Raw genomic sequence first — 22,501 nt, forward strand, 5'->3', positions numbered from 1 at the left:
ACAGGAGTGATATGGTCACCCTTTCAGTTTCCAGTCAACAAGCGTGCTGATGCATTTAGGACTATCTGCTGGTGTCAAAGGGACAACTGATCTAGCCCATAATATAAGGCATTACAATAGTCTAACCTGGATGTAATAAACGCATGAAAGACTCGCTCAGATTCATTTTGAGGAAGATAAGGCTTTACCTTTGCTAAAATCCTCAAATGGAAGAAGCATGTTTTACGACGGAACTTATATGTTTGTCCAGTTTAAACACGCTGTCAAGAAGCACTCCTAAATTCCTGACAGACTATATGAGGCTAACGGACTAAGAGCACTACCAACCAGAGACCAAAAATAATAATCTCCATTTTGTTCTCACCGAGTCTCAAAAAAATAGATTTCTTCCATGATTTAATGTCTTTTAGGCTATTAGGCAAGGTAATAATTCCATCCTTATTCGACTTTAAGGGGAGATAAATTCAGATAATATTTCAGTCTGATTTTTCCCTAATTACCCTGAGTTTTGAATTTTATTTGCATAAAAATTGCCAGTCTGCCACCTTCTTTTGTACCACTGTGTTTTTTGTGTCTGGTCCCTTGGTACATTCACAGTACCTACAATTGGGATGGTTCATCCCGCAGTTCACCTCTGCATAAGTTATAGCCCCTGTCCTGGTTTTACACATCAGTACCTGAATGTGAAACTGACAAGGACAGATACGAAGAAAACTTTACTGAAAGAATCACCACACTTAGTGTTATGCCACAGTGGCTCAGATACCATCACCTTTGTGTCATTATTGGGTTTTATATATAAGTAACCTTCCACGTGGTGCCTTTCTCTTCTTTTCAGTTGTGTGTGAATCGGTGCCCAGAGTAGTCTTGCATACCATGCCAGGTCCTCTGTGTTTTGCAAAGCTTATGCAATCATACATCCATCATTTCATTTTTTTTTTGCGGCTTTCTTAAATTTTAAATAAAGCGACCATGAGCTCTGGAAAGGCGCTATATAAATGAAACTTATTATTAATAATCGCCATTATTATCCAGTTGTAGAGTTGCTGTGAGATCATGGCTTTTTTATTTTATTTTTATGTCATAGGAGGAAACCAGCCGTCCAGGAGAACAGCCACTCAGATATTCGGAGAACATGCAAAAACCGTGCTGTAACTCACATACTCTCAAACAGAGGACAGAAATCGAACGCTGAACCCTGCAGGTGTGAGGTCACACAATACACTCAGCACAAAGCAATGAAATTTAAAGGACATCATTTAATAGAAAGACACTGATGCCTTCCTGTAAGTATGTGTGAAATCACACATTAATTTTAATAGAGAGTAATCTTAACACAAATTGTATAGAATACAGTACATTTAGGTTAAATCATAGTTTCACGCAAAATGTAGCCTTTGCCAAGTACATAACAGATTATAAATGAGTTTACATTAATTTTGCCACATGCCTCTATATATTATAGTGTCTAACATTGTGTTTAAATATATTGCACTAAAGCAGAGGAACCTCTGTTATGAATGCATGATCACGTCAGTAAGTAAAGAACTAACGACTGGGAGGCAGTGGGGGACAGTAGTCCATCTTTTGGGGTGGGTCTCCCTGTGGTATCTTTTTTGCATTATATGGATTGGATGATAACACCAACACTTTGTCTATGAAACATCTCTGCGGGCCCCCTGCAGCTGACCCCCAGGGCATTTACAGACCCCAGATTGCCAGTCAAATCACTACACTACAAATCATTAATTACACTATAGATGCAAAAGGCAGATGATGCTATAAAGAGTTTTGATTTGACTTCAGTCCTAAAAAGACAGTTTTTTGAGCATGTTCTTTGTATTTAGAGAGCACCAAAAAGCTGCTATCATTCTCCTCCTCAACTCATTCTCTTCCACTGTGGTTACGACTGGAGTATCAATGTGAAGAGCCTTAATAGATTTAATTACCCATTTTCCATCCATCCTCCAAATGATTATCTTGGTGTTAGTCATGGGAAGTTACATTTATTTATTTAATCTAACTATCTGATCTGTTTATCTAAATAAACGTTATGGCTTCAGGGTCTTTGCACATGGAATGAAAACATTTATGGATCTTTGCAAAATATTTTTAGAGGTTTATCCTTTGTTTTTCTCCATTGTCCTAACCACATGCCTGTAGAAGATACATAGGGTTTGAAAAAAATGGCTGTCATCTATATTCAAAATAAAATTGTGATAACCATTTCTGAGTCTTCATGGTCACTCCAATCAATTTTTTTGTATAAATTTGCTTTTTAAGCTATTTTAATAATCATGATATATCATTAAAGGAAGAGGCAAATTTCACTGCTAACTAGTCACTTAAAATATTGTTCAAAACACGGTAAATACCGAATAAGGAAGGAAACATTACCTCACAGCAACAGACCAAAAAAGCAGAAGCTTAAAGCAATTAACAACAGCAAAGCAAGAATCCACTGAAAATTATGAGGTTGATATTATACAGGAATGTACAGTTACAGTTAATGTAACATTATACTGCTCTTCAAAATATAATTGTATTACTTTTCAATCCTAGGAGCCCTTCAAGTAAATAACAATCACTTTGTGGTGTCACTTTGAAGTAGTTTTAAAGCAGGAGACATGCAGGAATTTCATGAGGCTCCTGGATGGTGCCGTGGAGAATGTGGCAGGACTTGCAGTATAGCAGGAGCGAAGGGCCTAACACCGTATGCCTTTCCTGCCCAGGAACCTCAACACTGCAAAGTTATAGGTGGTGGAGATGATGTACACGAACTGCAGGGAGAAGGAGAAAGGAGCGGAAATGTACATTAATGACTGAAAATGAAATTCACAGCATAGAATAATGATGATTTGCGTCAAACAGACAGAACATGAGCTAGGACAAGCCTGAAATACAACTTACTTACAAACATATTATTTTTGAATAGTCTGTATGGTTTACTGCATGCCAGTCTTGAAAACTAAAGCTGAACTATAGTTCACGTGACCAATAACAGCATAAAAAGCTTTAACAAGTAGATGTTCATGTACAATCAACAGTACTTTCATGAAGGATACTCTAAACTAAGCGACAGGCAGAAAAATATTTGCAAATAGAAGTAACTAGGAAGCAAACATCTACTTCATATACATTCAGTAGCAATGCTGTGCACCATCGTTATTGCAATAACTATTATTACTACTTTCGTATGTGACAGTTTGTTACCAGAGCTAGAAGAGTGATCCCAGCTCCAGCAAATGCAGCTACATATAAATCATATGTCACGAAGAACTGCCGAAAGAAAAGATGAAAAGGTTAGTTTAACCACTTTTTGAGGCAATTCTGAGGAGACTTTGCTATTTGAGAATATCAGCTTGTCATCAGTGGCCCTCAAAAGCGTATGAACTAACACAGCACATGTTCTGCCTCACCTCACTAGTTTTACAGGTCGATGTCAGAGTCGCTCCACACAACCTCCCAGGCACTGTATACCAGGGCAGAAGTCCTGAAGAGGAAATGCACTGGCATTAATCAGATGTCTATTCCATCTCCCCCATAGCAAAATAACTCTCACTTGCATATAGGTAATCAAGCGATGTACTTTCACCCTCATTCGTGTTCATTTTGGCCTAAGCTAAAATGTAAGACCAGTTGCTAAAACTTCACCTGAAGGGGGGTTACTTAGTTACTATTCAAGTACAAATCATGAGCAAACATAGTTATTGCATGAAATATATGAACCGTTATGAATGATCATGGGATGACTACATAACTAACACTTAATTTCTGGTTAATTAAAACATTAAGTAAGAATGTACTACTATAATATTTGTGCCCCCTCAAAGTGTTCAGAGAGCTGTGTGAGAAAAGGTTGTGCTACATCTAACTGCAAGAGATATACCCTCTTTGTTGTTGGCAGAGCAACTTGTAAAGACAATGTTTGTAATGAGAGTTTACATTGTCCTTCACAAGCAAATCATGCTTCTGATTAAATAAACATGACAATGTATTAAGACATAGAGACATACCATATTGCCTGGCATCAATGCACACCCAAGCATGCTGGGTAAGGCTTGTCGTCGTCTCAGTGAGAATGTTAATCGTGTGGCATGTATAGGACATGTTGTAAAAGAAGTAGACAGGCAGCGCTGAGCAGACAAAGATAATCAGCCAGATAACAGCCAGTATGTATGTCACGACGACAAACTGTAGAGGAAATTACAGAGATGCACATCAGGTTTCTGGGCATGAAATACATCTCTAGTTCCTGATGCAGATCTATGTTTTTTATGTGATAACTTTAAGTACAGGGATTCCAAGGTACTGCATCCTGCCTGTTACAAACTATCCAGAATGATATTCCACAAAGTGTCACTTTAGCTTCAGAATTTAGAGTAGACTACCTTAAAGTATTTATTAAAATCAGATGAATTTAAAAACAATTTGTTGGAATTTTCCTGGTTAATCTAATGTATGAATTTAAAAGAAGGTAAAAAGAAAAGTGCAGTGCATAATTAATAAAAGTTTAGCTGTCTTTGAAAACACGTACATAACCCTATACAAACATATGCACTTGCCTGACATGATCCAAGAATATATTCTTGTTTAAATACGCATCAAAATCTCCTTCAAAATAAATTAACATTAAGTTGCATTTCTGTAGCTTTTACACCTAAAATAATATCACCAACACATCCAAGACCCCCGCACCGTCCACACACCGTAGTGCTGAGGCAACGGCTGCATTTGGTGCTTCTGAACTCTCCGAAGGTCTGCTTCACTGCACTGGTGCTGTAGAAGCCCTCCGCCAGCAGAAGGATGCAGTACAAGAAGAAGAATGCAGCCAGACCGTAGATGACATACTGGAAGTACTCAATACTGTTATGAGGAAAAGAGAGGATGCAAGATTCTTAGAGATAGATCCATCCATCTACCCACCCACATAAGTATTGTTATTAATACCCTTTAGGAAAAAAAAAGAGACTTACAAAGCAAACAAGGTGGCATGGTCAGCTTCATTGCGGCTGAAGTAAGTCTCGATCAACGTTTCCGTCCCTGCCAGGGCCTGGTGCCCACAGCCACAGAATAGTGCCACGCCCGAAAAGCATAGCAGCGTGGCTACCAGGGAAACATACGGCACACCCCCGAGACAGCGGACACAGCAATCGTAACAACCTGGGAGAGCAAAACACATAAAAACAAACACCACACACACTAGCAACACACACATTTCTCAGCCTCTGTAGCTTTCCATGGTCATAACTGAAAAAAATCTTATAAGCACCTTTGCCAAAATTAATCACAGAGGTGTTACACATTTGTGAAATTTTGCATACAGGCATGAGTATAAAACGGATATGAAACTAATCAAAACAGTAGCATAATATAAAACTGAGTTAACACAAAGAAGAAAAAGACCAGGAAAACAGATCTAGTATTTCCAATAAAGTATTTCTAAACAGCTTATAATAAACACATTCTTTGAAAAACTAGTCCAAGCAGCACCTAATGTTCCGAGAAGCCAAGGTGCTCTGAATGGAATCATTTGATGATCTTCTATGCCAAAGGAACAAAAGCAATGCAGGCCTGATGATCAATGAGACCTCAGTTGGGAACCAAAACGCTGGACCACTGGCAAATCTCTCCCTTCATGATGATAGTATCTGTCAGCGTGACACCACCTCAGCATTTGCCAGTGACATTCTCACGCGACATCACAACACCAGTTGCTTTAGTCCAGTTGCTGGGTAACCATGGTAATGAACCAGTACCAAGTCCAGCCCTATCTCCAGAGTAAGGGGCTATTATAACAAGGGGGGCTCTGAGACAAAGGAAAAGGTTCCAAGAAGACTGAAAGAGATTTCTTTTGTAGACATGGTAACAATGGCCTTTGTCCCAACACAGTACAGGAATACAATGGCTGGTGATGTAAAGTAAACACTGACCATAACCGCCTTCTCTCTTCACAGCAACCAACAAATAAGCTTTTGAAAAGTGTGTTGCAAGGGTGGGTACATGGTGGGGGCACTGGTGAAGCAGATGTGAGCCCCACACCCTGCTGGTACCACTGCACTATGCATAAGTAAGAGGAGGGAGAATCTTCTATTCTTGTCCAAACACAACAAAAATATCCATACTGTGAAAATAGTTCCACAGACTATTACTGTATGGAAAACGTTACCTAAATTTCATACTGTCCCATGGACATCACAAGAATAGCCTTACAATTAAACGTTTAATCAATACTGCTAATAAAAAAACAAATAAATTGACGGAAATTATTCTGAGAGCCATTGCATCTCAAGTTTTCCGAGAACTATGTTTCAGCACATAGGAAATCTGTAAAAAAAAATAAAAAAATTAAAAGCTTTTTTACATCTGTAGTGGATTCGTTTATTTATTTAATAGTTTATCCGCAGGTTTGACTAAAAGAGGCTGTACTGTATCAGTTGGCTAACCTGTAATCCCAATGGTGAACAGTACGCCAGTTCAGGTATTTAAAAAGCATCGTTTATCACTTACTGATTTGACAATCTTACTTGACATTTGTATATTGAATTCAAGCGCAGTTACTATAATCTGTGAATAAACAAATAAACTGACAACTCACACTGTCACAATTTCGTTTAATACCTATCAAGTAGGCAAAATCAGACATGACAGATGTGGTAAGATTTATGAGGATTCCTGATGTATTCTGCAGAATTTTTAAATGATTTTTATGAATGCCAGAATTCATCTATACCACTATCTCATCTATATCTATACTCATACACAATATGTATGGAAGAATTCATTTAATTGAATGGCAATTGATATCCATCCCACACCCAGAAGTTATCTTCTACATTGTACCAATGCATGTTCACTGCCATTTGTCTTAGGTGCCTTTAGTAACCAGGTGCAAAAATTTCATACATCATATGGCATTTGATAAAACATTAAATGAAATGAAATTAAATTAAATTAAATGCTTTAAAGGCCACAGAGAAAATGACCTCAAAATGTATATTTTAGCATTTCCAGATATTACCGTTAAAAGCTAAATATGAATCACATATGTTTCCAAGTATTTCAGATTAACAAAATGAAATAGCTGTTCACTTACCCATATCTAGAGAGAGTATGCGCCTTTTCCTTGTCTGCTCTTTGTTATCCTACTATGATATGCGCATTTGGCAAAAAGCTCCCTTTATTAATCTGACTCGTTCCTCTTTCATCAACAATGAACAGACAAGTCACTCCAAGTTTAGATACAAAGTCGCTTTTCAGCTGCCGGCGAACAATACAGCCATCAAGAACCTTCAGTCCTCAACAATTTCTTTTAACCTTGCTACACTTACAGTTAGCATCGTTATTGCTCATGAGTGCAAGGAAATGTGTCACATTCAATTGTTACTATTGCTACAAAGGTCTAAATTTACTATTAAAATTTACACTGTATATTTAGCCTTTATTACATCACTTTTGAAGGTACCAAATATATTAAATATTGTTTTATTAATTAAAAAGTTTTTTTTACAACAATAATTTTTACCTTTTGACTAACCCATATTATTATTATTTAATTGATTAATTAATCGATTATTAAACTGTTTTGTTATATGAATTTTTTGTATATATTTGTTCTATATCACTTCTTCTACTAACGCTCAGCTGACTGAATGTAAAATTCCAAATTGTTATAACCCAAATTTAATTACATCAGTCAAAATAAATTTACAATACAATGATAAAATTTTATTAGAATTACCCAACAGAATACAATAACGACGGGCTGAGACATGAAAAACAACTGAACGTATCGCTGCTTATCTCTGTCCAGGCATTTTTACAGACATTTACAAACCATATTCTCTGAGTGTACAAAGAATTAGAGATGCCTACTCTTTTCCTGAAAAGGACTCGCCGGGTAAATCAAGGTCAAAGTCATGATCCATAATTTATTTCACTTGTTAATCATTTCAGTCGATGCAGATGAAAATGACCAGACAGAATAAAATTTTCTCAGTCCAGTACAAGAATTGTGCCATAAGACTGATGTGGATTAAGGAACATAACTTTGAACACTAGAGGACTAGTGTGATGAAACCCAGTCCCTACTGTTTGCCATTAGGTAAGATGAAAAACATATAAATCCATGCATCTATAGTACTGTAAGCGAACATTGCAGACTGCAGGTGGTCATGTGATGGTGTGGGGTGTGATTATACCGCACTCACTGGGTTGCTTAATAAAAGTTGAGCAATGTTTCAGTCTCACAAGACTTCGGAATAGCATTACCATTCAAGTGCTTCCCTGCATTGCAGAAATGTTTCTATCAGAAAAATCGATATTTTTTCATGATAATATTCTGTACTGTGATTAAGATTGTCCAGGAATGGAGCTGCAGACTTAATCTACTGGCCTGCCAGATCGTCAGTGTACAATCTAGCTGAACAGCTGAAGGATGAGATGGAATGAACTACTTCGAATTGTGATTCTCTGCCAGCCAACTTAACTGAGGGAAGTATTTGGGTCAGAACTGGCCTGCAATGATTTTGTCACCTTGTGGATCCCAAATCCTGATGATAAGCCATTCTGAGGACAAAGGGACGTGCAGCATTATATTACCAAGTCCTTCTTATGTTTTGTATTATCAGTGTATATCAGGGCAATGTATTCCGTGTACAACCCCAAACTGCAAAACGTTGGGATAGTATGGAAAATCATTGTGAGGCTTGGTCCTCATATAGTACCATTATATTATAAGGTACTATATTATAAGGTATTTAGAGTCAGATGCAAGGACCTTGAGAAAAAAGCAGCTCTGTTTTAATATGAATTCCGCAGCCTTTGACCATTCCCATTGTGAGATAAGCCAGGGATAATTTCATGTCCATCTCCAAGACCAGGGCTCGGCAGATCTGGACCTTAAACTTTTCAGTTCTCCCAGGTAGTTAGTATAATAATTAGAGATTCTCATTGGGCATAGAGGCTTCACACCTGCAGTACAATTCAGCAGTACATGGATCTGAGGACCGTGATTTTAATGGCCCTGTTCAAGACTTTAAACAATTTATTAGTGACATTGAGCACATAGGGTACATGAAGAGTAGCAGAATAAGACATTAAACGCCTTGTACGTGTTGAAAAATAAGTAAAATGCTAGAAAACAAACAACAAAAGCTACTCAAACACAATAAAAGCTGTGTACAGCTGTACGAGTGTCCTGCCCTCTATCCCAAACCGAACCCAGTGAAAGCCCATTGAGAACAAAGAGACCAATTGTACAGCAGAAGCAGATGGAAGTGAAGACGAACTGAGGCCCTGGAAGCTGTTTTACCCGCTAATCTGAAGAGACTTTTCCACCACAAAATGTTTGCTATTTGTCCTTTCAGAAAGGTCATGGTCATTTATCATTTTTTAATTTCTGAAATTTTATAAATCGACAAATAAAGGACAAACATTTTGTTTATTTTTTTTTGAGTCACATTGTACTCCTTATTGTAACAATACTTAATTAATCATAATTTAACAAAACGATTTTAAGGAAATGGGGTGGGGGGGAAGCTTACTATGATTTACATTTTTTTTTATTTAAATTTCTTGGATAGATATGGAATAAAATGAACTCTGGTTAAAGGACAATAAAAGCATATTGGAAACATTTCATATAAAAAACACTCATAAATTTAAATTATAAGGGTGGCACTGTGCTGCAGTGGTTAGCACTGTTGCTTCACAACTATGGGACCATGGTTCCATGTGTTTGCAATCTACATGCTCCCCCCTGTCATTGTGGGGTTCATCCTGGGCTCTCTGGCTTGTCCCCCACAGTCAAAAAACAAGCTGAGGTGAACCGGAGTTACCAATCTCCCAATAGGTGTGTTTGTCTGTGTGTGTGTGTCCTGCAACAGATTGGTTCCTAATCCTGTGTTGTTCCCTGCCTTGTGCCCCTAGCCTCTGGTATAGACCCCAGACCCCCCACAATCCTGAATAGAATAAGCAGCTACAGAAGATGGACTGAAACTGAAGTTATTGTAAGACTAGACACAGCTGAACCTTTTGACGATCAGAATGGATTATTTTTCATCCGCAGACCACAGCTACCTACATTGAGGTGAGAGTTAAGAACCTTTTCTGTTTAGCTGTTGTACAAGTCACTGACATGACCTTGACCAGGGTAAACATTTAGAAGATTGATACATATTATAAGTGATTGCGCTGGAGTATATGGCTGAAGTAGATTTGGTTAGATAGAGTGGTGTATGTCTGTTTTAGGCTTTAAGGGTGAACAGTCTTTCATATACCTATAAATGGGACAGCCAATCAGTGCAGGGAGGTGTGGACCGCAATCAGATATTCAACACTGTAGATACAGAGAGTATATAATTTATTTATTGTTATTGGCAGACTTAAACTGAAATTATATTTTTAAAGTTAGTTAATGATTACAGATGGGATGCCTGGCCGTTATGGAGAACACAGTGGGAACCTTAGAGACCCCCGTTCAGCTAACTGTGAGAGGAAACCCAAGGGAGCACTAGGAGAACATAGAAACTCCATACATACAGAAGCAGGGCTGGAACTGAGCTCACGCCTCTGGAGCTGTGAGGTTAGTAGCCACAGTGCCACCTGAACCTTAATTAAAGAGAATTTGAAATACATATTAGCATCTGTTAGAATACTCATCATTAAACATTATATTCATATTTTAATTGATTTCCTCAGATCAGGTCCAGTGCATATAATTTCCAGGCCTGGGAAAAAAACACATCAATTTGGACATGTAGCTCTCTCACACAGTCGACCTGCCTCAGATCATAAGATTTTAAAAATGAAATTTCATTTTAAATGCAATATTAACATCGTGCCACAAGATGGCAGTATTGATGTTCTGACTGCATTGACTGGAGGGTTTCTGAAGTTGCAGCTGCTGACTGGGATGAGCTCATTGATACTGTCATATCCTAGATCAGCTTCTGTGAGGACATGCGTGTTCCCATCAGAACTGGGTTATTTCAGTAACGACAAACCGTGGTTCACAGGAAAACTCAAGCAGCTCTGGCAGGCCAAGGAAGTAGGTTACAGAAGTGGGGACAAAGCCTTGCTTAGGCGGGCAAGGAACACTCTGACAGCAGAAACTGGAGGTGCTATAAAAGCTACTCTGAAGAGCTGGAGAGCCAACGACCCTGTGTCAATGTCGAAATGTCTGCAACAACAGCTATATGGCACAGAGCCATCAACTGGCAGACGGCCTAAATGCGTTTCACTGCAGGTTTGATAAGCTCAGGCAAACACCCCCCACCCAGTGCAATTTACCCAATATACAACCAACAAGTGCCCATTCATCCGCCCTTCCTGTATCTCAGCCGGCGCTGAAGATCTGTGAAGTGAATGTGCGTTGACCCTTCTGGAGACAAAAAACCAGGAAAGCACCAGGCCCAGATGGCATCTCACCATCCTGCCTGTGCTGATCTACTGGACCCCATCTTCACTCAGATCTTCAACAGATCCCTAGAACTGTGCAAAATTCCCTCCTGCTTCAAACATGCCACCATTATACCTATTCCCGAAAAATTCTACATAAAAGAACTAAATGACGATAGGTCTGTCGCTCTGACATCTGTGGTCATGAAGACCTTAGAAAGACCTCTATATGTGAAGGACATCATAGACACCTTACTGGACCACCTTCAATTTGCCCACCAAGCATCATTGGTGGATGATGCAGTCAACATGGTATTGCATTGTGTACTCCAACACCTTGATCCACAGACCTATGCAACTGCAAACTTCTCCCACAGTCACTGGATAACCAACATCCTAAAAGACAGAAGCAGGTGAGGCTGGGAAAACTCACATTAAGGACAGTCAACACTGGCGCCCCTCAGGGATGTATGTGCTCTCTCCCCATTGATTGACAGCAACTGGATTTCCCAAAACCCCTCAAGTTCTTTATATATGTAGACTACACAATGATCACTGGACTCATCAGTAATGGTGAGGAGTTTGCATATAACGAGGAGGTTGAACAGCTAGCCCGCTGGTGTGGTCATGGCATCCTAAAGCTAAATACATTTTAGGAGACCCTCAACACTGCACCCCTACCCCTTTCATAAAAAAGGCCCAGCAGAGGATGTACTTCCTGCACTAGCTGAGGAAGTTCATGCTGCCATAGGGCCAACTCGTAACCTCTACAGTGCTGCCAGACAACAGTTGTGCAATGTAGGGCACCCCTAGCAGTACTTGTGCCCCTTGCAGTGACTGCAGAGAACAGCTACATGATGTAGGGCACCCCTAGCAGTACTCTCAACCTCTGTAGTCTCGGCAGAGAACAGCTGTGTGATGTAGGGCACACCTAGCAGTATTTGCGCCCCCTGCAGTGTCAGCAGAGAACAGCTACGTGATGTAGAGCACCACTAGCAGTACTTGTGCTCTCTGCAGGACTGACACAGAACAGCTACGTGATGTAGGGCACCCGTAGCAGTACTCACACCCCCTGCAGTGCCTGCAGAGAACAGCTATACGATGTAGAGCCCTCGTAGCAGTACTCACGCCCCCTGCAGTGCCGGCAGAGAATAGCTTTGTAATGTAGGGCATCCCTAGCAATACTCGCGCCCCTTGCAGTGCTGGCAGAGAACAGCTACATGATCTAGGGCACCCCTAGCAGTACTTGCGCCCCCTGCAATGCTGGCAGAGAACAGCTACGCGATGTAGAGCACCACTAGCAGTACTTGTGCTCTCTGCAGGACTGACACAGAACAGCTACGTGATGTAGGGCACCCGTAGCAGTACTCACACCCCCTGCAGTGCCCGCAGAGAACAGCTATGCGATGTAGAGCCCTCGTAGCAGTACTCACGCCCCCTGCAGTGCCGGCAGAGAATAGCTTTGTAATGTAGGGCATCCCTAGCAATACTCGCGCCCCTTGCAGTGCTGGCAGAGAACAGCTACATGATCTAGGGCACCCCTAGCAGTACTCACACCCCCTGCAGTGAAACACAGAGAACAGTTATGCGATGTAGGGCATCCATAGCAGTACTTTTGCCCTATACAGTGCCGGCAAAGAACAGCAATGTGATGTAGGGCACCCATAGCAGTACTCGTGCCCTCTGCAGTGCTGGCAGAAAACAGCTACATGATGTAGGGCACCAGTAGCAGTACTTCTGCTTTCTGCAGTACTGACACAGAACAGTTACGCTACGGCACCTGTAGCAGTACTCACGCCCCCTGCAGTCCCGACAGAGAACAGCTACGCGATATATGGCATCACTAGCAGTACTTGCGCTCTCTGCAGTACTGACACAGAACAGCTGTATAATTTTATATTAAAAAATAAATTTAAGAATATCCTACAGTAATACATGTTGTCATGACAGTCATGAAAGCCACATAATATTTTCAATTAAGAGAAGGGATAAACAAAACTGCACATCATTCTAATTTTTTGTGTCACTAAGATTAATAATGGTTCATTTGCTTCAGTTCCTGAGCTTGGCTCTTTGTGGTGGGTTTGCATGTACTGTCAATGGTTTGCAGGTTTCCCAACACATTTGAATAGCGTGTATTAAGGTAAATTGTTGTCTCCAAATAGAGCATGATTGCATGATGTGATTGACTTGCATCCAATGAAGGAAAAATGCACCAGATAAGTGATTATGGAAAATGTACAGATGGACACTTTCATAAAACTATCCATCCATCCATCCATCCATTTTCCAAACAACTTATCCTATTGGGTCACGGGGGGTCCGGAGCCTGGGAGCCTGGGAACAACCCAGGATGGGGGGCCAGCCCATCGCAGGGCACACTCACACACCATTCACTCTCACATGCATTCCTACGGGCAATTTAGCAACTCCAATTAGCCTCAGCATGCTTTTTGGACTGTGGGGGGAAACTGGAGTACCCGGAGGAAACCCCACGACGACATGGGGAGAACATGCAAACTCCACACACATGTGACCCGGGCGGAGATTCAAACCCAGGTCCCAGAGGTGTGAGGCAACAGTGCTAACCACTGCACCACCATGCCGCCCCCTAAAACTATCCAACAAAATCTAAAAAAAATGTAATAGCCCAACTTATTGGTTTACAGAATGCTGACTGGCTGTTTATGGCAAATAAGATGCTTGCAAGTACTAGTCATTGATGACCTCACAAATACAGTATGTAGAAGAGCTCCACATAATGATTAAGTTTCCCAAATGAATAAAATCCAACATATGAGTCCATGTATGGAGAATTCACTTGTAAAATGATCAAAATACATCTGATTTCATAATGTAGGTTTTTGGTCAGCGTTCGTTGGTCCTTTATGGCAGATAACTTCACTAACTGACCCACTAATTCTTGATGTGCTATTCAGTAATGTCACACATACTGTTGCACTGTGTGGGATAAAGGATGTAGGAACAGGAATCGTGGTAAACAACAACGGGTTTTATTACAAAAGGGTACAGACTGGAATACAATTGGATCAAAGGGAATCATATAACTGCATGAAGATCTACCCCTCTAAACGCCTGGTGAGCAAAGTGTAGCAGGTACAGGTGGTTGCAAATTAAGCCGAAAGCTTAGGGTGTATTCGGCCCAGGTAAAAAACTCAGTACAGTCTTGCTGGTTTTCCACAGGAAGCAGTCAGCCTCCTGGCTTGACCATTGTCTGTTCATGGTGATATCCTGAGGTCAGACCAATGATTTCCTGCAGGCATTCACAAAATGACCTCCAGACCCAACGCATACGATCTTGCCCAGACATTTGCCATACAAGAAAAAAACATGTTGAAATAATAGTTATACCACTTTTTGGGTGAATATTTCAGGGCCAATACCCATCCAACCTTTTGAAATGTAGTCAACACTTACAAAGATGATCACGTTCCTTGGGTAGCAGGGGTGGTTGATAAGTAAAACTTGATGAAGAGGATTGCAGTATGCCACAGTTGGAAATCATACAGGTGTTACTTTAAACTAGCAGTTCCCCAGTGGACCATAAAGACAAGAGTTATCTAGCCGAAGCAATGGCAGACCCAATGTTACAGGCCCAATGCTGTTAGATCTCAACCCTATCCTTTATGAGTCTAAAGTCTTTCTTCTGGGCAGGACAATGGTGACCAGATTCACCGCAATAAAAGAAGAGACTGTTCTGTAACCAAAGAATGTGCAAGTGCCTAAGGAATCACATCTGACCTCGTTGCAAGGACTGTGGATCTTGAGATTGAAGCAAGCGGATCTGTAGGAACGCAGAGGTAGTTAGTAATGATTGGGATTCAAGGGAGTATTCAGTCTGATCCTGAAACAGGCATTCTCATGTGAAATGATCCAATTTGATTCAATTATCCAATTTTGAAATGGAGATTCAAGGATGCCCCTTCACATCCCTATCTAGGATATAACCCTCGCTAGACAGTGACCATGGAAATGTCTGTCCATCCCTCTGATAATGTGGAAATCCTACATTTATAATCAGCAACGGAACACTAGCTTGGATGTAGTGAGAACAACCAACGCTTGATGTGCAGTAGAATGGTCAAACATATTCTGGAAATGCTGTAGAAGGTGAGCCAAGTTGACAGTTTCTGGACCTTTCTGCTCATAAACTGCAGGGGCGCAAGGGAGGTGACAAAGGACACTTTCACCCTCACTGTGTTGCATTCCTCCGATTGGCTAGCGAACCCCATACAGCACAGGGCATTGGACCAGCAGCCCTCCGTATTGGGTAGGGTGCCCATCATAGTAGTCAGATGTTCTGAATGTCACATTCTGGGCATGTGAAGCGAATGAGAAGTAACCTCCCTCTGAGTAAAGCTCCAAACAGTAGAAGTGTGAAAGATACTTACAACCTACAGAAGCTGATCAACAGCTTCACTGCTGAGAACTGATGACAGCCCCTTGCTTGCCTACAAGTGACTTGATACGTTCTTCTTCTGCTGGATCCATTCTTTCTGTGACACGACAGTGAATTGCACCCTCAAATGTGCTGTAAAGTACAACCAGTACTTTATGAATGTCCAGCAACATTCCTTTTGAGACAGAAACTAAACCAAATTAAGAGTTCTAGTAGTAAGCAAAAAATAAAAAATAGGCTGCAGAGAGCATCCACACTAACTGCAATTATGCATCCTTGGCTTCCCCTGCAACACCCGCTATTTCCATTGAATGCAGAACATCACAAAATTTATATGCTGCATAAATATGAGAGGCACACAGCCAATGGAGCACGCTCAACATCCAGAGGCTGTTTTGTTGTGAACCGAAAAGGGCAAAAAGGGAAGAAGAAACCAATGAAAAAGACCAACAAACTGGGGAGGGGGAGGAGTTACCACCACAGCGTAGTATTTACATCATTTAGCAGTCAAATCTCAGTGTTCAGCTTCCAGTGTTAGTGCTAATGCTAACCTGAGGATGCAGTGCTAATGCTAACCTAAGGATACAGGGGCTTAGGCTGAGGCTATTTCTAGTGTTAGTGCTAATGCTAACCTAAGGATACAGGGGCTTAGGCTGAGGCTATTTCTAGTGTTAGTGCTAATGCTAACCTAAGGATACAGGGGCTTAGGCTGAGGCTATTTCTAGTGTTAGTGCTAATGCTAACCTAAGGATAAAGCAGCTTAGGCTGTGGCTGCTTCCAGTCTTAGTGCTAATGCTAACCTGAGGATGCAGTGCTAATGCTAACCTAAGGATACAGCGGCTTAAGCTGAGGCTGCTTCCAGTGTTAGTGTTAATGCTAATTTAAGGATACAGGGGCTTAGGCTGAGGCTATTTCTAGTGTTAGTGCTAATGCTAACCTAAGGATACAGGGGCTTAGGCTGAGGCTATTTCTAGTGTTAGTGCTAATGCTAACCTAAGGATAAAGCGGCTTAGGCTGAGGCTGCTTCCAGTCTTAGTGCTAATGCTAATCTGAGGATGCAGTGCTAATGCTAACCTAAGGATACAGCGGCTTAAGCTGAGGCTGCTTCCAGTGTTAGTGTTAATGCTAATTTAAGGATACAGGGGCTTAGGCTGAGGCTATTTCTAGTGTTAGTGCTAATGCTAACCTAAGGATAAAGCGGCTTAGGCTGAGGCTGCTTCCAGTGTTAGTGCTAATGCTAACCTGAGGATGCAGTGCTAATGCTAACCTAAGGATACAGCGGCTTAAGCTGAGGCTGCTTCAAGTGTTAGTGTTAATGCTAATTTAAGGATACAGGGGCTTAGGCTGAGGCTGCTTCCAGTGTTAGTACTAATGCTAACCTAAGGATACAGCGGCTTAGGCTGAGGCTGCTTCCAGTGTTAGTGCTAATGCTAACCTGAGGATGCAGTGCTAATGCTAACCTAAGGATACAGCGGCTTAGGCTGAGGCTGCTTCCAGTGTTAGTGCTAATGCTAACCTGAGGATGCAGTGCTAATGCTAACCTAAGGATACAGCGGCTTAAGCTGAGGCTGCTTCCAGTGTTAGTGTTAATGCTAATTTAAGGATACAGGGGCTTAGGCTGAGGCTGCTTCCAGTGTTAATGCTAATGCTAACCTGAGGATGCAGTGCTAATGCTAACCTAAGGATACAGCGGCTTAAGCTGAGGCTGCTTCCAGTGTTAGTGTTAATGCTAATTTAAGGATACAGGGGCTTAGGTTGAGGCTGCTTCTAGTGTTAATGCTAACCTGAGGATGCAGTGCTAATGCTAACCTAAGGATACAGCGGCTTAGGCTGAGGCTGCTTCCAGTGTTAGTGCTAATGCTAACCCTGCCCCCAAGGCTTTGCACTTGTATGACCTGGTGGTATGCAAGGCTGATGTTGCCATTCTCTCTGATAACCTGAAGCAGCCACCAGAAAAGTCGACTGAACAGCAAAAATGTAATCTAGTCAAACATAGGCTAGTGCAAATATAGCATGTGATTTTCCCCAAAATGACGACAAAATCCCTCGTATAAGAAAGAATGAAAAGCAGGAAGAAATTTAAGCATACTTGGCTAGTGTTTTTTCAGCGTTGTGATAGCAAGTTCCCCCCGTCCTGCTGGCCATGTGATTGCTGGCTATCCAAAACACAGGTCCTGAAATATGACCGGTGGCTGCTGTCCGAGGTCTCGTGCCATCTCGCATGGTAACGTGTGTAGGTCGGAGATGCAGGCAGGTCCTGAATGTGCCATGGTGACTAAATACAAATATATCTAAACCAAACATAACTGCAGGTTGCTATGACTAAACACCTTGTATAATTTCATAAAAATTTCGGTGACACTGATAACAAAATTGCAGACTGCACAAAAATCGAAATGATGTAGTTTATGAAAGCTATAATAAATATAAACATTTATGTGTTTTAATTGGTATGCATTTATAATTATGGCAATATCATTCATTAATGCATAACTGCAAATCCAATGAACAGTTAGAGAAAGCCTGGAGCAGATACTAGGGAGCAGGGATTGCAGTCCAGTGCAGGAAAGGATAGATGTGCTCACACAGAATCAGATACACCAGAAATTTAGCCACTGCTACACCTAACTACAACTTTTTGGACTGCATCATATATTATTAGTCAACCCAGTACAGCTACCGAGGAAAATAGAATACCACTCTTCACTTTTTGCAGTGACATTGAGGAATACCATTTATTTATAGCTTTGGTAGAAAATTGTCAGAAAAAGCACTTTTCGCCGTGCACGAAGGTGCAGATTTTGAAATTCACAGAATCTGTGAGAGACACTTGATACTATTTTTGTTGTGTGCAGCTTTATAAATTGTACTTTCATGATTAGTGGCGTGCACACGCAGACGCGCGCACACACACGCACACACAAAGTGTTTCACTTTGATATCTAGGTCTGCTGTAGCAGGAATCCTAAGAGATGCTTATTACCCAACGGTCAACTGTTTGCTTCGACCGCATCTGTGAAATAAACCTTTTTCAGCGCTAAAAATTTTCCTCTGCAACCTGTCACTACCTTCGGAAATCAAACTGGTCCCACAAAAAGGAATATTTTAAATATCTCAAGGAACTGAGTGTATATATGATTTTCTCTGTCTAGTTTTGGGATCAAAAACTAGGAGCAAATGTGGTTTTACATAGTGTTTCATGTCGTTTCCTTATCGTTGCTTTTTGACAGATGTGTTGCAGGATTTCCAAGCCAGATAAACATAGGTAAGTTTTATTTTCATGTACCAAATTAAACTGTGCATGATTTTTTTATGCTGATTATCGTTCAGCTTATATGCAGCTCAATAAAAAAACCAATGTTATTAATAATTAAGTGACAGAATCACAGAGGGTAAATCAATAAACTGGTATGTTCAGGAAAACGTTAAAGAGAACAACTCAGCGGGTGAAAGTTATGATTCGAAAATAAACGTATAAATAAGAAAGTATTTCATTAAGTTCTATCTTCTCAGTATTTCTGGTGACTCGTCTGAAAATTTGGCGGAATCTCAACATCAGGACGACTCATGATTCCGCGTCGCTGAAGCTCGTTTCAAAGCGCTCCCGTGTATGTTTTCGAATGTTGAACAAACCGGTGAATTTACCTTTGTTTTTTTAGGGGGACTTTTCATGCGATCTATGGTCCAGGAGCACAGCGCCTTCAGATTTGCTGTACAGTTGTACAACACCAATCAGAATGTGACAGAGAAACCTTTTCATCTGAATTATAATGTCGACAATTTGGAGTCGTCCACCAGCTTTTCTGTCACTCACGCCTGTGAGTACCCCTAAAATATTATTAATGGCAGTTCATTTATCATTTTCCATTATGTTTTAAAAAATACAAAATGTGCTAAGAATATATAACCTGGTTTTTATTGAATCTATTTTAAAGTCCAAAATGAAATAGGCGACTAATAAAAGCGACGAACCAGTAATCCCGCATCGTTGAAGACTGCAGACGAATTACGCATGCAGTGTCCAGACGTTACTAAGATGCACATGATGTTTGTTAGCCAACTTTAATGTTGTGTAACCTTGTCTAAGCATATACAGTACTATACTTAGCTTTTTTTTCCTTCATTTTTCTATAAAAAACAAACATTTCTTGTGTGTTGCCCTATATTTATATAAATATGTTTGACATTTATTTCAGAAGAATGGTCGTTGTGTTTTTTGAAGGATAAATGAAAATTGACCTGCTGATATGTCTGAGTTGCAAATAAACGAACACACACGTTTCCTGTGGACGCATCTCAACAGCCAAAATAGACGTATTGTTATTGACGTACTTTACTTTAATTCTTAGGAAACCTTCTGGTCCACGCGGAAAGGCAGTGGTTTGCATCGTGTTGCATATCAATTTCTATATGGTTCCCCTAGGGATTGGCTTTCTAGTACCTGAAAAGGGTGCTGTATTTTTAGAATTTTATTTTTAGAATTTAGAGTGGGATTTTGATGCAGTTTACTTCCGTCTTTAGTCCAGTGAGTATGGATTTTGATACCATGTGAAAATGATACATTTAGCGGAAGTACACTTTTAGAGAAAGTTAATCTTTCTGAGGACAAGCAAGAATGTTATTATATTATGGGAACGATGTGGGTGGCAGGCTGGCTGAGCCCCCTGTTCCCTGGGTGGGCTCCAGCCTGTCACCTTGATGATCTACAGCTGTGAGGCGGAGCAGCAGCTACCTGGCTGTGGCGGAATTCCCTCAGCTGAAACATCGCTGGTCTCCATCTCCCATGCGAACCGCAGAGTGTGACAGTCCAGGACACATCTAGAAAGGGATGAGATGTGCAAAAGTATAAACTAGGGAGCCTGGTAGGAGGAGAAATATTGTCTCAGAAAACACCCGATTTCTTGATTTAGCCGTTCTATCTGACGCTGAGTGCTTTCCATAGCCAGGATGTGGACAATGTCCTCCGGTGTCCCATTGAACCTGAAAGTTTGATTACATACACATTCAGCCAGTACCATCGCATCGGGACCCAAGCAGTGGACCCGGCAGGCACATTATAGGAAATCTATCACCAGCCACCAGGACGGGAGTGGATTCACTTGAGAGGAATAGATTTGGTGTGGAAACCATTGCTATGTGTGGTTCTGTAAGCAGGGCTTGCCTGGCCATGTGGCATCGCAGGCTACTCTCCGGTGGGCCAGGAAAGGTTATTGTGGGGATCGCTGCAAAAATCATTGTAGGGGGCTAGGGGACCCCCCCAGCCCCCCAAATCGGCAAAACCTGTGCTGAACCAGTCTGGGCAAAATCTTAATCCCAGTCCAGCACTGTCTGCGGGAGGCGTCAGGCAGGAGAGCACAAAATCCTGACTATCTCTAAGTCTTGTTTAGGGGGGTTTCTGAGGGTCTGGGGTCTGTTAGGAATGGCAACGATAATCTCCCACCTAACAAGTGCTACTAAAGATAACTGATAGTGTCCTGGTAATGAATAACCCCCAGCTGTAAGTAAATAGCAGAGTCTGGAGACTCACCTGCTGGGCCTTTCATTGTACTTGCAATGCTCCATGCAATACTCCATGTAATACTCCATGGGATGCTCGAACATGCGATGATGGAGCGATATCTTGAAGGGTGGCACCTAGCTTCGTATATACCTTGACATCAGTGAAGTTCCATCTGTCAGTATCAGTCCTTGTCCTATGTCAGTTCCCTATTTGGCCAGCAGGTGTCGCTGGTCATCCCATGTGCTTAGCTCCCTAGTGTATTTACCCAGCTCCCTGGGCTGCTGCATGGATTAATGGGCTGAGCATGCAGCTAAGAGGCATACTTCCTTACCATCAATGGTTTATTTCCCCTACATTAATTATGTTCTTGTTGGTCCTTGTTTGTTGTATCTCTGTCCCAGGTTATCCGTGCTTGTGTCTAGTTCAGTTATGTTTCTGCTTTGCCCGAGTTTCAAAGTCCTTAGCCCAAGTCCTTAGTGTCTGTTAAATCACCCTCATCTGTTCCTAGCTCTTATTTTGTAATTAGTAAATTCCCACACCTACCTTTTACTCGGTTTTCCCAGTTGGTCGTTGTGTTTGCTCCTGATTATCCATCCATCTATTTTCCAAACCGCTTATCCAGAGCCTATCCCGGAAGCAATGGGCACGACGCAGGGAACAACCCAGGATGGGGGGCCAGCCCATCGCAGGGCACACTCACACACCATTCACTCACGCATGGACTCCTATGGGCAATTTAGCAACTCCAATTAGCCTCAGCATGTTTTTGGACTGTGGGGGGAAACCGGAGTACCCGGAGGAAACCCCACGACGACATGGTGAGAACATGCAAACTCCACACACATGTGACCCAGGCGGAGAACCCGGGTCCCAGAGATGTGAGGCAACAGTGCTAACCACTGCACCACCATGCCGCCCTGCTCCTGATTACATGTACATTATATGCTGTGTTAGTTCCTGTATTTTTCCCTGCTTTAGCTCTTATTTTCTACCTGCCCATGTTTGGACCCTTCATAGTCTCTTGGTAGTCTCATAGTATCCGTCTTACTAATAAAACCCCTGTTCTGGTAAGCCAGACTGTGGATCATCCACCCTTCCAGCATGCCCCACCGCAACAATCCGCTGCAATGCTGGAATAGGCAAGGACATTCACACTTGTTAGGATAACCACTGTGCTTTTC

General features: G+C 41.4%; 2 protein-coding genes across 8 annotated transcripts in view; one reads left to right on the forward strand and one right to left on the reverse strand.

The window, feature by feature from the left end:
- Positions 1–1,241: 1,241 nt before the first annotated feature.
- LOC125713454 (myelin proteolipid protein-like) lies at positions 1,242–7,233 on the reverse strand. 3 transcript variants are annotated; one of them, XM_048984593.1, is made up of 7 exons: positions 7,097–7,233; positions 4,977–5,163; positions 4,710–4,866; positions 4,017–4,194; positions 3,420–3,493; positions 3,214–3,279; positions 1,242–2,780 (listed from the first exon to the last, which is right to left on the reverse strand). In XM_048984593.1, exons 1-7 carry the CDS (start codon positions 7,098–7,100, stop codon positions 2,706–2,708), a joined length of 741 nt encoding a protein of 246 aa, XP_048840550.1. In that variant the 5' UTR covers positions 7,101–7,233; the 3' UTR covers positions 1,242–2,705. The 3 variants fall into 3 exon arrangements, with proteins under 3 accessions (XP_048840550.1, XP_048840549.1, XP_048840548.1); XM_048984592.1 differs by lacking the exon at positions 7,097–7,233 and adding an exon at positions 5,494–5,941; XM_048984591.1 differs by lacking the exon at positions 7,097–7,233 and having other exon boundaries at positions 4,977–5,451.
- Positions 7,234–9,850: 2,617 nt separating this feature from the next.
- Positions 9,851–22,501, forward strand: part of LOC125712669 (glutamate receptor 3-like) — a 42,876-nt gene continuing 30,225 nt past the window's right edge. For 3 of the 5 annotated variants that reach the window (XR_007383368.1, XM_048982958.1, XM_048982957.1), the window contains exons 1-2: positions 18,811–19,085; positions 19,480–19,638. Coding sequence is in view for 4 of the 5 variants with exons in the window: in XM_048982958.1 (XP_048838915.1) it covers positions 18,998–19,085; positions 19,480–19,638 (247 nt within the window). In the remaining variant the exon portion in view is untranslated. Of the gene's footprint in view, positions 10,091–10,427; positions 10,586–18,810; positions 19,086–19,479; positions 19,639–22,501 lie in introns of those variants that run through there. The other 2 variants (XM_048982959.1, XM_048982961.1) reach the window with 2 other exon arrangements.

This window comes from Brienomyrus brachyistius, chromosome 18, assembly GCF_023856365.1.
Source record: "Brienomyrus brachyistius isolate T26 chromosome 18, BBRACH_0.4, whole genome shotgun sequence".
In the NCBI taxonomy this organism is placed as follows: Eukaryota; Metazoa; Chordata; class Actinopteri; order Osteoglossiformes; family Mormyridae; genus Brienomyrus; species Brienomyrus brachyistius.